This window comes from Portunus trituberculatus, chromosome 21 (assembly GCF_017591435.1).
Source record: "Portunus trituberculatus isolate SZX2019 chromosome 21, ASM1759143v1, whole genome shotgun sequence".
NCBI lineage: Eukaryota > Metazoa > Arthropoda > Malacostraca > Decapoda > Portunidae > Portunus > Portunus trituberculatus.
The window spans coordinates 871,379-887,615 of record NC_059275.1 but is presented as its reverse complement, the minus strand read 5'-3'; the positions used below and the strand labels follow the sequence as shown (position 1 = coordinate 887,615).

Here is a 16,237-nt window from a genome sequence, read left to right as displayed (position 1 = left end):
TCCAACACTTTGTGGACGTGCTGCGGAATTCTGTTGTTGCGGTTTTCTCCGACAACACCATGGCGCTCGCGTACCTGAGCAAGGAGGGGGGTACCCACTCCACTCTCCTCAACTACGAGGCTCGGGAGATCTTAGACTGGGCAGAGGCTCATTTGATGGGAATTTTGACTCAGTTTGTATGGGGCTCCAACAACGTGGTTGCTGACTACCTCAGCAGGTGACAGCAGATTCTGTCCATGGAGTGGGCACTTCACATGGACGTGTGCCGTCAACTGTGGCGGGTATGGGGCTACCCGACTGTCGATCTCTTCGCCACGCGTCTCAACTACAGGATCCCGAACCTTGTCTCTCTTTTTCGGGATCCCGAAGCAATTGCAACGGATGCCTTTCTTTACAATTGGGACAACCAAGACCTGTATGCCTTCCCTCCTTTTTCTCTCACCAGGAAGGTGCTCAACAAACTTTGTGCTTCTAGCAATATCAGGCTCATCTTGATTGCGCCGTTCTGGCCCCAGAGAGAGTAGTTTCCAGATCTGTTGAAGGCGTCACGAGAGCCATCCCGATGACTTCCGCTTCAGCGGGACCTCTTGACTCAGCCCCACTCCCACAGGTTCCACCGCGGTCTCCACGGGCTTCAGCTGACAGGGTGGAGACTGTCAAGCGATACGTGAAACACAGAGGCTTTTCCTCTAAGGTGGCGGAGTTATTGGCGCATGATAAGAGGCCCTCAACTTCTTTAACTATCAGCACAAGTGGAAGAGGTACAGGAAATGGTGCAAGGACAACGGGCATACCGTTTCTAACCCCACAGTCCAGAAAGTTGCAGATTTTCTTGTTTTTTTGTGTCAGAATTGTCATCTTTCCACCTCTGCTATCAAGGGCTACAATGCCATGCTTAACAGCATCCTGGCAATCAGAAGGTTGGACCTCAACAACGACCAGGTGCTGAGGCTTATTATCAGAGCCTGCTCTTCCCGGCCACAGAGGCCTAGCAGGAATCTTCGGCCTTCCTGGAACTTGGATGTCATTCTTCGCTTCCTAACCAAGTCTCCCTTTGAACCTCTGCAGCTCTCGTCTATCAGAGACCTGACTAGAAAGTCTATTTTTCTGCTTGCTCTTGGTACAGAGATCCAAGCACTCTCTCACAAGACGAGCTGACAGGGACAGGATCTGCTGATCTCTTATCTTCCTGAATTTATTGCTAAGATGGATACGGACACCCACAGTACTCCTTGGGAGTTCTGGGTTCTGAGGATGTGGAGAGACTCCTATGTCCCGTTCGGGAGCTTCGTCACTTCCTGCACAGGACAGCTTCGCCTACAAGACCCCACAACCTCTTTCTTGCTGTTAAATGTCCTTCCAGACCTATGTCCAAAGCAGCAATTTCCTTCTTCCTACGGGAAGAAGCTGGAAGACGCCTTTGGTCTTCACTGACCATTATCTCCGGGAAATAGTAAGACAGGAGGGGGATATCTTCGCCTTGGGTCCAGTGGTCGCTGCTGGACATATGGTTGACTAACTCCTTCGCCTGGCCATGCACAGACCTTGGAAGTCCGCTCAAGGTTGCTCTTCTTGGCGGCTTGTTTGTACAGCCCTGGTACCTGTATAGGGTCAGTAGCTGGGATGGGGCTCTCTCCTCAGCTCCCCCCTCCAGTCATAGGCATATGCACACTCCTAGGACACTCACCACTGGTCACCTAGGGCTCTAATTCTTGAGGCACATGGGTCAAGGAGTGCTCCCATGCACCTGGTTGCATTCTCCAGCACCCTCTTCTCCACGTCAACCTCTACCACGGGTTAGTGTATCCACAACGGACAGTTATTTCACCCTTTACGCCTGCCACATCTTGTCGACTCCCACCTCCGTAAATATTGGAGTCTGCTAGGTTTTTGTATGAAAAACAGGTGTCTGTGATAGAAATGTAATTTTTAATGCTAAAATTAATTTCTTCATTTACCTGTTTTTCATACAAAAACAGGTGCCCTCCCTTCTTCTCCCAGTCTGTTTCAATGCTCATGAAAATTAACTGAGGGGCAGCGCAGCCGATCCCATCAGCAGCGCCGGGTACCACGCTGGCAGGCGTAGCGCCAGGCAGAAATTTTTGTAATCTCGGCAGACAAAAGTAAGTGAGACAGTGGAACTGCTAGTTTTTTGTATGAAAAACAGGTAAGTGAAGAAATTAATTTTAACATTAAAAATTACATTTTTTAATCTTGGTGGAAGGAAATAAATAAAAGAGTGGAAATGCTAATTTTTTGTATGAAAAATAGGTCTCTGTGATAGAAATCATGATTACCAGAATGATCACTGGATCCTCACACACAGCAATATGATTGTTTATTAACAATCACCATATGTTAAGATTTAATAAATGTTTCAAATGGAAGACAAGAGGAGAATATGTCAGAATTTTAGCATAACTTATTCCTACAAAAGTAGAAAGGAATAAACACCATTGTCCAGGTGAGCTGTGATGATGAGGTTGTTCTTTAGGTCGGTGGTGATGAACCTCATGGGCAGGCCAAGGCGCGGCAAGAAGTATTTCCTTTGGGAGGTGAGCTGCCATTTGACCAGGACGTTTTCTGACCCACCGCTGTACAGTTCACTACCTGTAAGTTGTGAAAACTTTCATTGTTGCAATATTTTTACAATGATCATTTGCTATCTTTTACACTTATCTTTGTAATTTAATCTAAAATAATTTTGTTAGCAAGAAAAACAATATTACTGTACACATACTCTCTTTTTATAGTATCTATGTAAAATTTTTCTTTAAGTCTATTGAATGCAAACGAAAAATAACTTGAATAAGGATTGATGTTGCTATACTTTTCAAGAAAGTCATTATTTCAGCGAGAGAATAGCATAGCATTGTTAATATTACCTCTTACTTCATCACCATATAAATGTTCCTCAGTGGTACAGGTACTCACCCAATGCAGAGAAGCTTAGGTCAGCAACAGGCATTTCATGCCAATGAAGCTCCCGGCGGACAGGCCGAGTGCTGGTGATGTTGTACCAGAGGATGATGCGGCCACTCATGTCCCCAGAGGCTATGATGGCCTGGCTCGGGTGGAAGGCAAGGCAAGTCAGGGGCCGCTCGCCAACCATGTGCCTGAGAGGATAGTACATGCATCAACTGCTGGCAAGAAGCTACACCACCATCATGGCTACTTAACAGCACAACCATACATGTTTCTACACTCTCTGGTACTCTTACAAAAAAAAAGGAATTCTTCAACAGCTTACTTAATGCGCGCTCTTTCTTTCCCTGACTTGGCACTTCCTGTGAGGACGATAAGCCCATGGTGAGAGATGAAGGCAATATGCTCCCCTGTGCCAGACACCGCCAGCTGTTCAAAGAAGAAAAATCAGTAAGTATTCACAGTGAGAAGAGAATGATGTCAGTCTATCTACTTCTACTGCTGAAGAATGGATAGATATTGAAAGAAATGATGATATATGAAGTGGAAAGTACTGCTGGCCGATATGTTTTTTTGAAAAACAAGGAGATGAAAGCAAGTGGAATGGAGGATAAAGACAAAATATCCCCCCTATTTTCATTATTCAACTCTGGCATTTTCTTCAAGCCTAATAATGTTGCAGTAGAGGTTTAGATCAAGAGTGTAGGAAGACAAGAGAAATGAAGCACTGTGATGGCAATTAGACAGGCAGACATTATGGTGAATTATGTTGGCACACAGTAGATCAATGTTGTGAATAGGGAGGCGGTGGCATAGTGGATAAGGTTGTGAGCATGGGATTGGGTAGACTTCCACACGTAGGTTTGAATCCCACCACGTACTGCCTTGAAAGAGTACCATTTGTCGATTGGTTTAAAGTTACCTACATGTCACCATGATACCCAGCTTCTAGTTACATCAAAGATGCCTTTGGGTGGTAATATATGCCCTAATATGGGTATCACTATAAATAAAATTACCTGTGCCACTAATAGGTGGAAGCTGAAGTGCTTCTTTTACATATACAGTGGTACCTCGAGATATGAAAGCTTCTGTATACGAAAATTTCATTTTACGAAATGATATGCAAAGATTTTTTCGCTTCATATTACGAAAAATTACTCAGCATACAAAAGATACGAAACAAAACTCAAAATTCCCACGCTCAGAAAATTTTAAAGTTCGCACCATAAACGCACCATAAGATCCTGCTCTCCTATTGGTTAGAATCTTTCCCATCATGCTCAGTACCGTGATCCTGCTCTCCTATTAGCCGAATCTTTCTCATCATTCATCAGTCGCATGTTTTGTTGGTATCCCGCCAGTATTTCATTTCGGCATTTGCTAAAGTTAAGTGTTAATGTTTCCTGCCATTTTCTATATTTTCTGCCATTTGCCCTCCTCCTCTGCCGCCACTTTTGCTTTCAGACATCGCCTCACTCGAAAGGTGAGGTTCAACATTTTCGTATCATTTTCGTATTATAATTTTTCATTCATTATTGCATTATGTTCTATTATCTACTTCATTTACAGGTATTAACGGTTAGGTTAGGTATATTGAATGATTCAAATGTACTTGGCTCTTATTTCATTCTGGTTTTACCCTTATTATAAAATTTAATGTGGTGTTTTCGTAGGGCTTGGAACAAATTAGGCAATTTACATGTAAATCGCGACTCATTATACGAAAAAATCATGATATGAAAGCCACTCCAGAACTAATTAATTTCATATCTCGAGGTACCACTGTATATAGGCCATAACATATACAAATATATAAATATATAATTATATATATATATATATATATATATATATATATATATATATATATATATATATATATATATATATATAAAGAAAAAGACTAAGCATGAACTGTTTTAACAGAGAAGCTGCAATAGACATCTCTGCTCTCACCTCATTTTATTGAATTTCTCCATCTCAAGCTTTCACTTTCATCCACCCCCATCTCTCTCTCTCTCTCTCTCTCTCTCTCTCTCTCTCTCTCTCTCTCTCTCTCTCTCTCTCTCTCTCTGCCTTTTTTCCTTATACTACAAGTTTAGTGTAACCTTCATTTCTAAGCAGCACAACTCCCCACTTTACTGAGCATCTTCACTCTTCACATTCACTAAGCTTACCTTGTTCACACCCAGCTCTGCATCTTTGGCCAAGAAGACTGGTGGTTTGCTGGAGTACGGTGCAGTAAAGTATAGCAAGTGGCCCACCTTGAAGCCCTTGTTGTTCACCAACACCAGAAGCTGCTGGTCCTCCCCGAATAGGATAAAGGACACCACCTTGGACTGGCGGTGTGATGATGTCCCAAGATTGATTTTCTAGGGTGATGAAAAAATGTTAGTGAAATCTTGAATATGAACTCTAGATTCTTTAAGTTAATAAAAGGCTAATGAAACTGTCAATGTTTAATTTAAAAAATCACAGTTAAGGCCTTAACAAATATTTTCAAGCCCATAAGCTCATACACTTGTAATCATGGAGGAGGCAGTAAAATATGGAGGAGGTAGTAGAAACCTACCAAAATGATAATTTACTCCCAGTAAGATCTAATAGCACTAGTTCAGAGGGTGCTGTAAATTTTACATTAAAGCTAATTGTGATCTCACTGAATGTTTCCCTTTGTGTCTCACAACTCAAGGAGGCAGTCACAAACTGCCCTCTAAAGACAACTCTCCCTCTTCACACAAAACTACATGTACTTACCACACATACACACCCTTCACTCTTTAAATTCAAAATTTAAAATGGCAACTCCAAATCCAGCCTTGGAGTCCCCTTTTGGGGAGGTGACCACTAACCCTTAGCCGGCGGTGGAACTATATATAGACGGTCCTGATTGTATCAAAAATTTTGGGTGACTATATATAGACTCGTCTCAAAATTTATCCCTTGTATTTCTAAGCATCGACTATATATAGACGGCCACGTGTGAGTGCCCCCGAGCCACAAAAATGATAACTGGCAAGTCAAGAGTGGCCTTGGTGTACGTGACTTCTCACACTCATACCACACTCTGTTCCCAGCTTTCAGGCAGGGTGGAGTGCTCCTGTCTGCCTGTCATTCCACCAATATAGTATTATTTCTTGGACATATTTGGGAATTTTAGGCACAACCATGCTTCCTACAAGGAGGAGAATCACTGATGAGGATTTACAGCTGATTCTAGCGCATGATTTAGATGATGAGTTAGTAAGAGGAAACCATCACATAACTGAAAAAGCAAAAACAAAAACAAAAAAATTGGGAGGGTGGAGGAAACCACATCCAGGTCACAAGTCCTGGACACATTTTTAATGTGGGTGTGAGTGACTCCATTATTCTAGTAAACATATAAAGAAATTTCACTTTAAAGCCTAAAGTTTGATTTGAGAAACTTGTAAACACGGCGCGAAATTGCGGTAGAGTCTATATAAAGATGCTGTCAAAACGTAACAAAATGCGGTGTAACTAAATTTATGCTGCACACCAGTAGGCGGCAGAAGCTATATATAGGCGATTCACATTTTAGAGACAATAACGTCCACTGACTAGGCTAATGTTCCCAGGTCGGACTACTCTCCCGGTGGTGACCCAAAATGTCTTGATACCTCCCTTGACTTTTTATTCATTAATTTCTGTAACATTTTTTTTTTTTTTTTTAACGTAGGGAGGAGGGCCAGCCAAGGGCAAAAAACGAAAGATTAAAAAAAAAAAAAAAAAGGCCCACTTGAGCATTGGCTCTCTAAAAAGTGTAAAAGCATCAGCCAAAGTTGAGGAGCAAATGCCTCGATACCTCCCTCTTAACCCATTCGCCCCAAAAGTTAGAAAACACGCACCGCGCTCCATCCGGGCGGCCCGCGCGCGCCAAGATTTGAAGCTTTAGTATTGAATAATCAATGTTTTAGCCATAAACTCAATATATTCATCACATACTATATATCAGGATATGTAAAAATATTTGTATGTTACAATACACTTCCCATTGCTATGCTAAAAAGGAAAACAATACAAAATTTTACTTCATCCCCACCAGGATCCTCAGACTTGTGGAAAGAGAAAGATAAAATAAAGCCTCCATAATATATACAGTACAATATATAATTTGTTTTCATATAATGAATTATGTACTTACTAAAATGAAGTACTCCAGCTCCGACACCTGGTATAAGGGCACCTTCACCCTCTTGCCCTCCATGACGAAAGATGAATAGACCATATAGCTTATAGAAATTTGCGCAATATATGGCAATCATGAATTGTCATATTTCTGTCTGTACAGATAGTCTAAAGCGTCTTATATCAGAGTGAAGCATCTCATTTGCGGTAAACACTGTTATTTATTGTTGAAAAGAGTCCCCTAATATATCTAGCATTTGCATGCCAGTATGTGTAGCAAATGACAACATATACCTGTCAAATGCGAAATAAATTGAGAGAGAGAGAGAGAGAGAGAGAGAGAGAGAGAGAGAGAGAGAGAGAGAGAGAGAGAGAGAGAGAGAGAGAGAGAGAGAGAGAGAGAGAGAGAGAGACAGAGACAGAGACAGAGACAGAGAGAGAGAGAGAGAGAGAGAGAGAGAGAGAGAGAGAGAGAGAGAGAGAGAGAGAGAGAGAGAAGCTTCAATATGTCAGCACACACACACACACACACACACACACAAGTGATATTGGTAGGAGATTTCAACTGTAAAGAGGTAGACTGGGAAAATTATGAAAGTGGTATGGGGGAAGATGCCTGGGGAGATAGATTCCTGAACCTAATGATAGATAATTTGATGGTCCAAAGAGTAAAGGAAAACACAAGATTCAGAGGAAACGATGAGCCGGCAAGATTAGACCTAGTTTTTACAAGGGATATACCAATTAACGATGATATAAGATACAAGTGCCCATTGGGAAAGAGTGACCATGTAATATTAGAAATGGATATAGAAGAAGGAAAGGAAGATAGAGATGAATCATACAAAGGAGACCGATTAAATTACAGAAAGGCTGATATTGAGAATCTCAAGAACTATTTTAAAACGTAAACTGGGAGGAGATGGAAAACTCATTAACGGTTCAAGAGAAATATAACTTATTTTTGGAAATATACAAAACTGGGGTCAGGAATATGTCCCGAAATATAGACCTAAAGAAGAAGGAAAGAAAGATTGGTTTAATGCAAGATGTGCTAGGGCAAAGGAGAAACGAGATGGAGCATGGAAAAGGTGGAGAAGAAACAGAAATCCAGAAAATAAGGAAAACTTCAAAACAGCAAGAAATGAATATGCTAAGGTGAGAAAGGAAGAAGAAAGAACTATGAAAAGGACATTGTCGAAAAATGTAAGGAACAACCAAAATTGTTCTACAGATTCATAAATGGAAAAATAAGACAAAAAGAAACAATAGAAAGGTTAAAAGGAGAAACGGAATGGTGGAAGACCCAAAAAGTATGGCAGAACTGTTAAATAGTAAATTTCATGAGGTCTTTACTAAGGAATCCAAATTTGAAAGACCACAGGGTAATAGAGACTGTCTATATGAAAGAGATTAAAGTAACCAAGCTTGAAATAAAAAGTTGATGACGGAACTAGATGAGGAAAAGGCAATGGGACCGGATGAAGTCTCAGGCAGAATACTGAAAGAATGTAGGGAAGAACTAGCAAGTCCAATATACAACATCATAAAATGCTCAATAGAAAATGGAACAGTGCCAGTGGAGTGGAAAAGAGCTGAGGTGGTTCCCATATATAAGAGCGGAAGGAAGGAAGAACCTTTAAATTACAGACCGGTATCACTAACTAGTGTAATATGCAAGATGTGTGAAAAAGTAATAAAGAAGCAATGGATTGAGTTTCTTGAAGACAACAAAATATTATCAAATAGCCAATTTGGTTTTAGAAAAGGTCGGTCATGTGTAACAAATTTATTGAGTTTCTACTCTAGAATAGTTGATAAAGTACAAGAGAGAGAGGATGGGTTGACTGTATTTATTTAGATCTAAAAAGGCTTTTGATAAAGTGCCACATGAAAGATTACTATGGAAGTTAGAGGAGAAGGGTGGCTTAAAAGGAAGCACATTGAGATGGATGAAGAATTACTTAAGGGGAGAGAAATAAGGACGATAGTTAAAGATATGAAGTCCAAGTGGAGAACAGTAGACAGCGGAGTGCCACAGGGGTCAGTATTGGCACCAATACTTTTCTCGTATATATAAATGACATGCCAGAGGAGTGAACAGCTACATAAATCTGTTTGCGGACGATGCGAAACTGTGCAGAGTCATTAAACAAAAGAGGATTGTGAAATACTACAGGAAGACTTAAACAAGATCTGGAAATGGAGCAAAAAATGGGAGATGGAATTCAATGTGGACAAAAGCCATGTCATGGAAATGGGAAAAAGTGAAAGACGACCAGTGGGAATCTATAAGATGGGAGATGGAGTAGAACTAGAAAAAGTAAAAAAGGAAAAGGACTTGGGAGTGACAATGGAAGAAAATAATCAACCGGTAAGCCATATTGATAGAATTTTCAGAGAGATGTATAATTTGCTAAGGAATATTGGAGTAGCATTTCACTATATGGACAAGGAAATGATGAAGAAATTGATAAGTACTAAAATAAGACCTAGATTGGAATATGCAGGAGTTGTGTGGACTCCCCATAAAAAGAAAACACATAAGAAAATTAGAGACTACAAAAAATGGCTACAAGAATGGTTCCAGAATTTAAAGGGATGGCATATGAGGAGAGACTAAAAATGGATCTACCAACCTTGGAGCAGAGAGAGAGAGAGGGATCTGATACAAGTTTATAAATTGATTAACGGAATGGATGAAGTGGATAATGAGAAACTGATCCTGAGAGAAGAATATGACTTAAGAAGCACAAGATCGCATAGTAAGAAACTAAGGAAGGGACGATGTCTGAGAGATGTTAAAAAATTTAGTTTCCCGCAAAGATGTGTTGAGACTTGGAACAGTTTGAGTGAGGAAGTGGTATCAGCAAAGAATGTACATAGTTTTAAAGAAAAATTGGATAAGTGTAGATATGGAGACGGGACCACACGAGCATAAAGCCCAGGCCCTGTAAAACTACAACAAGGTAAATACAACTAGGTAGGTAAATACACACACACGCGAAAACCTGCAAAAAACTACGAATGGAAACACTATGAGAGAGAGAGAGAGAGAGAGAAATTATCACCAGACAGTGGAGGATGGAGGTGATGAACATGATCTCTCTCTCTCTCTCTCTCTCTCTCTCTCTCTCTCTCTCTCTCTCTCTCTCTCTCTCTCTCTCTCTCCGTCTGTAAGCTGGTGGCTGTGGCTGCTAAAGCTGACGAAACAGAGAAAAAATAAACCTTCATGCGAAAACTTATTCTTGTCTGCGATATAATAGTTACATATGTTCATTTTCCTAGATAATATACATATGTAAGAGAACGAATGACTGCTGGTTTTCTTGAGTACACTCATCTAAAACGCTTATGGCCGCAAGGCGTAATGTCGTCCCGACTGGAGGTAAGGCTTCTAGACGTATATATACGTCACCGGACTGGCGCGTATAGCCACCATGACGTATATATATGTCCCCGGACTGAAGGGGTTAAAAGAAGACAAGTTGTAGGAATTCGGAAATACAGATGCAGGGAGGGAGTTCCAGAGTTTACCAGTGAAAGGGATGAATGATTGAGAGTACTGATTAACTCTTGCATTAGAGAGTTGGTAAGAATAAGGATGAGAGGAAGAAGAAAGCCTTGTGCAGCGAGGCCACAGGAGGAGGGGAGACATGCAGTTAGCAAGATCATTAGAACAGTTACCATGAAAATTGCGATAAAAGATAGAAAGAGATGCAACATTCCGGCGGTGAGAAAGAGGCTGAAGACAGTTAGTCAGAGGAGGGGAGTTGATGAGATGAAGAGCTTTTGATTCCACCTTATCAAGTAAAACTGTGTGATTGGAACCCCCCCAAACATGTGAAGAGTACTCTATAACGGGATGGATAAGGCTTTTATACAGAGTAAGCAGCTGGAGGGGCAAGAAAAACTGGCGGAGACGCCTCAGAACACCTAACTTCATAGAAGCTGTTTTAGCAAGAGACGAGACGTGAAGTTTCCAGTTAAGATTATAGATTATGAGCAAAGGACAGACCAAAGATATTCATTGTGGAAGAGGGAGACAGTTGAGTGTCATTGAAGAAGAGGGGATAGTTGTCTGGAAGGTTGTGTCGAGTTGATAGATGAAGGAATTGAGTTTTTGAGGCATTAAAAACTACTAGATTTTCTCTGCCCCAATCGGAAATCTTAGAAAGATCAGAAGTCAGGCGTTCTGTGGCGTCCCTGCGTGATCTGTTGACTTCCTGAATGGTTGGTCGTCTCTGAAAGGTCGTGGTATCATCAGCGTACGAGTGGATAGGGCAAGAAGTTTGGTTAAAAAGGTCATTAATGAATAATAGAAAGACAGTGGATGACAGAACAGAACCCTGAGGAACACCACCATTAATAGATTTGCAGTCTCAGATCTAATTTTCAATCTGTAGAACACCATCTCTCCTCTACTAAACCTCATCTTCTTTTCCTCACCAAAACACAGCTGTCTAAGGAAACTGACAGTAGCCCTTCCTCTGTTTCCTCATACTTTCTCTATCGTAATTTTCACTCAAAAGTTGGATATTGTGTCAATGTACACAACGACTTAACTTGCTCGTGTCCACGTTCTCGAAGATTCTGAGTTTTCCACTATCTGGCTTTGATTCAATAATCACTCTCTAACTAAATTTATCTGTGCTGGCTATCTCTCCTCTAACCCCTCTGACTATTGTAATTTCTTTGACTATTTAATTTCCAAAGTGGAGCACATTCTGTCCCTCTATCCTTTTGTGAAGATTTCCATCTTTGGAGATTTCAATGTTCCTCACCAGCTTTGGCTTTTTCTCTCTTCACTGACCATTCTAGTGACCTAGCCTTCAACTTTGCTACCCTCCATGACCTAGAGCAATTGGTGCAACACCCCACTCATACTCCTGACTGTCTTAGAGATATGCCCAACATTCTTGATCTTTTCCTTACCTATAATTCTTCTGCTTATGCTGTTACCCTATCTTCTCCGTTGGGTTCCTCTGACTACAATCTCATTCCTGTATCTTGTCCTATTTCTCCAATTCATCCTCATGATCTCCCAAAGCGGAGGTGCCTCTAGCATTATACCTCTGCCAGTTTGGGGGGACCCACTAATGCTAATTTCCCCTGGAATGATTACTGTTTCCATGTCAGAGACCCTTCTTTGTGTGCTGACTGCATAACAGAGGTGATAGTGTCTGGCATGGAGGCATACATTCCTCATTCTTTTTTATTCAACCTAAACCTTCTTAACCTTGGTTTAAAACAGCCTCTTCTCATGCTATACATAATAGAGATGTTGCCCACAAAAGGTACATGAGCCTAGCATCTCCTGAATCTCATGTACAGGCAACCCTCCCTTAACGAAGGGGTAACGTTCCTAAAAAATCCTTTGTTAAGAGAAACGTTGTTAAGCGAACCGATTATAACAAGTTTAACCCCTGACTTGAACTTCCATTGAGAGTAAACAAAGCAAGAGTGCATCATAGTACAGTGAAAGTTTTAATGAAAATAAAAATTATGAAGTTAAACATTTAGGCAGTTTAACTTAAGTTATTATAATGTACACTAATGTATGTATGCAAGTAATTTTATAATGGTGATGATCTTAACCCGTACAGCGTAAGCAGATCTGAGACTGTGATTTAGCCAGCGCTGGCCACATCATGGATTTTTTTTTTTTTTTTTTTTTTTGCTAAACCAGTCTTAAATGATGTGAAACAAATGAAAATGACAGTCATTCCTCCCAGACCTGACTGGAAGTGGTATTAATTGGTGCGAGATGTTTTGCGCTAAGGTTAGCGACTTAGCAAAGCCTTATGTGACTAGTTCATTCGCTTCCTCGTTTCTCACCAGTCAATCCCCGAGTTGGACACATGCATAATATCGTTCCTGAGTTGAAAGAAAAACAACATGTCATGTTTTGCTGTTTGGGAGTGTTTGTGGCTAAAAATAGACACGAGATTTCGCGAGGAAGTGTTGCCTTTCGCGGTGCAAATATTTTCCGAGTAATATGTACTTGTTTTTCCTTATAACAAAGCGATTGAAAAATTCTTATTTATGTCATACAAAGTTTCCACTACCACAATATAACAGTTACCAAAAACATCTGAAATGGTGAGAGTAAGTAATGGAAATTACGCTGCGTTCATATTAGCGGAGTTGAGGCGTCAGTTTACCGCTATACTGAGCTGAAGGCAGCAGAAACTGCTAAAGTTCAGATATGTAATAAATAAAAACAGGAAGCATTCATGTTAGCAGGGACGAGGAGGCAGCATGAGCAATGTCTACAGTGCATGATGGCAGTGTAATGGTAGGTTTTGAGGTCGCAATACCTCCGAAAACACGAGGAAGCTCGCCGACGTATCTCATACGTCTCTGACGCCAGATTTGCTCAAAGTAGCCAACGTATCTAGTACGTCTCTGACGCTGTACGGGTTAAGTTCATGAAGGGAGGGAGAGTGAAACGGGAAAGACACTAACCGGCAACCTGTGGAATATAAACAAAGGGCGCATCATTGTATCACATACAAAACTTATGTACCACATTTCCACAAGGCTTTCCATTTTATCCATTGTAGTCACGAGTTCAGGTGGTTCTTTTAGCTTGCAAGGAAGATACAGTCTCACCAGCCTTCTTAATAGAGTCTGCTGACTTGAAAATAGTAGAGATAGTAGATGGAGTCAAGATGGTGGCGAGCAATGCTATTAGTTTTCTCGCCTCTCTCGTGTCTGTGAATAATATCCAGCTTCAATTCGAGAGTAAGAGACTTCCTGATCTTCTTAGCAACACTAGGTGACATTGCAAGGTGTTTTGGTGGTAAATTGAGTGAGGGAAGACGAGCTGCTGCCAACGCTGTTATTGTTTTGAAAAGGGGCAGTAAGTGGTGCGCATGTTGTCCACGAGAGGTGCTGGTTTATTCAAAAGTCTGTCGGCTTGCGTGATACAGCGGGCCTATCAAATTTGGAAAAAATTACCTGGATAAAACTTCGTTAAAGTGAGTTTGGTGTTCGTTAAATGAGCAGATGGTAGTAAAATTAAACCTTCGTTGAAGTGAAATTTCATTGTGTGAACCTCCATTAAGCGGGGGTTGCCTGTACTTTATATATCTGTCCAGAATCATGCTAAGTCTGTTCTTTAACTTGCAAAACACTATTTCATAAATAGAAAATATCAAAATCTTTCAAACTCAAACTCCCCCTCATGACTTCTGGCATCTGGCCAAAAACATATCCAATAATTTTACTTCTTTATCTCTCTCTCTCCTTTATTATTTTCATCCTGATGGTACCACTGCTATCTCTTCTGTCTCTAAAGCTGAACTCTTCTCTAAAACATTTGTTAACAACTCCACCTTGGATGATTCTGGACTTGTTCCTCCCTCTTCTCCTCCCACTGACTATTTCATGACTACAATTAAAGTTCTTCGTAATGATGTTTACCATGCCGTCTCTGGCCTAAACCCTTGGAAGGCTTATGGACCTGATGAGGTCCCTCCTATTGTTCTCATAAGCTGTTCTTCCATGCTTGCACCTTGCCTGGACGAATTCTTTCAACTGTGTCTATCGAATTTTGTCTTTCCTTCTTGTGGGAAGTTTGCCTAACACTTAAAGTACGGGGGGTTGATTTGCTTTCGTCTGTTACAGCGGGGAAAAATCACCTGTCAAAAATGCTAAAAATATTTTTTCCTTATAAAAGCATATTTCTTTGTGTTATTGAGTACAACAGGCAATTGAATTTGATACAAAAGTAGGAACTTTTACACTTTCATGTCAAGAAAATGCGAACTCAGATACAGTGGTACCTCGACATATGATTTTAATTCGTTCCGTGACAATCGTCATATATAAAAAAAATCATACAGTCAACCCCCGCTTAACGAACGGGTTATGTTCCTAAAAACCTTCGTTAAGCAAACCGATTATAACAAGTTTAACCCCTGACTTGAATTTCCATTGAGAGTAAACAAAACGAGAGTGCATCATAGTACAGAGAAAGTAAAAATTACGAAGTTAAACATTTAGGCAGTTTAATTTAAGTCATTATAGTGTACACTAATGTAGGTATGTACGTAATTTTATAATGATGATCTTAAGGTTATGAAGGGAGAGAGAGTGAAATGGGAAAGACACTAACCGGCAACCTGTGGAATGTAAACAAAGGGCGCATCATTGTATCACATACAAAACTTATGTACCACATTTCCACAAGGCTTTCCATTTTATCCATTGTAGTCATGAGTTCAGGTGGTCCTTGTAGCTTGCAAGGAAGATACGGTCTCACCAGCCTTCTTAATAGAGTCTGCTGACTTGAAAATAGTAAAGACTGTAGATGGAGTCAAGATGGTGTCTGTGAATAATATCCAACTTCACTTCGAGAGTAAGAGACTTCCTGGTCTTTTTAGCAACGCTAGGCGACATTGCAAGGCTTTTTGGTAGCATGTTGAGCGAGGGAAGACGAGCTGTTGCTGACACTGTTATTGTTTTGAACAGGGGGAATGAGTGGTGCGCATTTTGTCCAGAAGAGGCGCTGGGCCATTTAAAAGCCTGTCGGCTTGCATGATACAACATGGCTTTCAAACTTTGAAAAAATTACCTGGATAAAATTTCGTTAAAACAAGTTTGGTGTTTGTTAAACAAGCAGATGGTAGTAAAAGGAAATGTTCGTTATAGCAAAATTTCGTTGAGTGAACCTTCGTTAAGTGAGGGTTGCCTGTATATCAAATAAATTTTTTCCATAGAAATTAATGGAAATAGAATTAATTCGTTCTTGTAATACAAATTTATCGCCCCCCCTAAAAATAACATGCTTTAAATACTAACAAAATATAGATTTAATATAAGATAAATACAATGTTTATCATATGCATGATATAAATTTACTATATTGCCCAAAATAATAACTTAACCCATAAAACTCGGGACACATCGATAGATGTTCATCACGCAAGACTCAGGGCACGCCGATAGACATTTAGGCTTATTACGGCTATATTTTGGTTATTCTCTTCCTGTTTTCTTTGTTTGTGAGCTGGAAACACTCATCAGAAGTAAACATATGCTATACGTCACTGTGTCAACAATGATGAATGGTAGGAGCGACAGTGATTTCACTGTGTCTGATTCCGCCACCTCTCCCGCGCGCCTTACTTCTATACCTCAGGTCTCTCGCCAT

The 16,237-nt window shown here is 40.5% G+C and overlaps 1 protein-coding gene across 1 annotated transcript in view; it reads right to left on the bottom strand.

Moving 5' to 3' along the window:
• The window catches only part of LOC123506849 (WD repeat-containing protein 75-like), a 210,289-nt gene that overhangs the window by 156,641 nt on the left and 37,411 nt on the right, over nucleotides 1–16,237 (bottom strand). Inside the window, 4 exon segments of the mRNA XM_045259203.1 lie at nucleotides 2,455–2,610; nucleotides 2,935–3,116; nucleotides 3,251–3,354; nucleotides 5,106–5,300. Of these exon segments, the coding sequence (XP_045115138.1) occupies nucleotides 2,455–2,610; nucleotides 2,935–3,116; nucleotides 3,251–3,354; nucleotides 5,106–5,300 (637 nt within the window).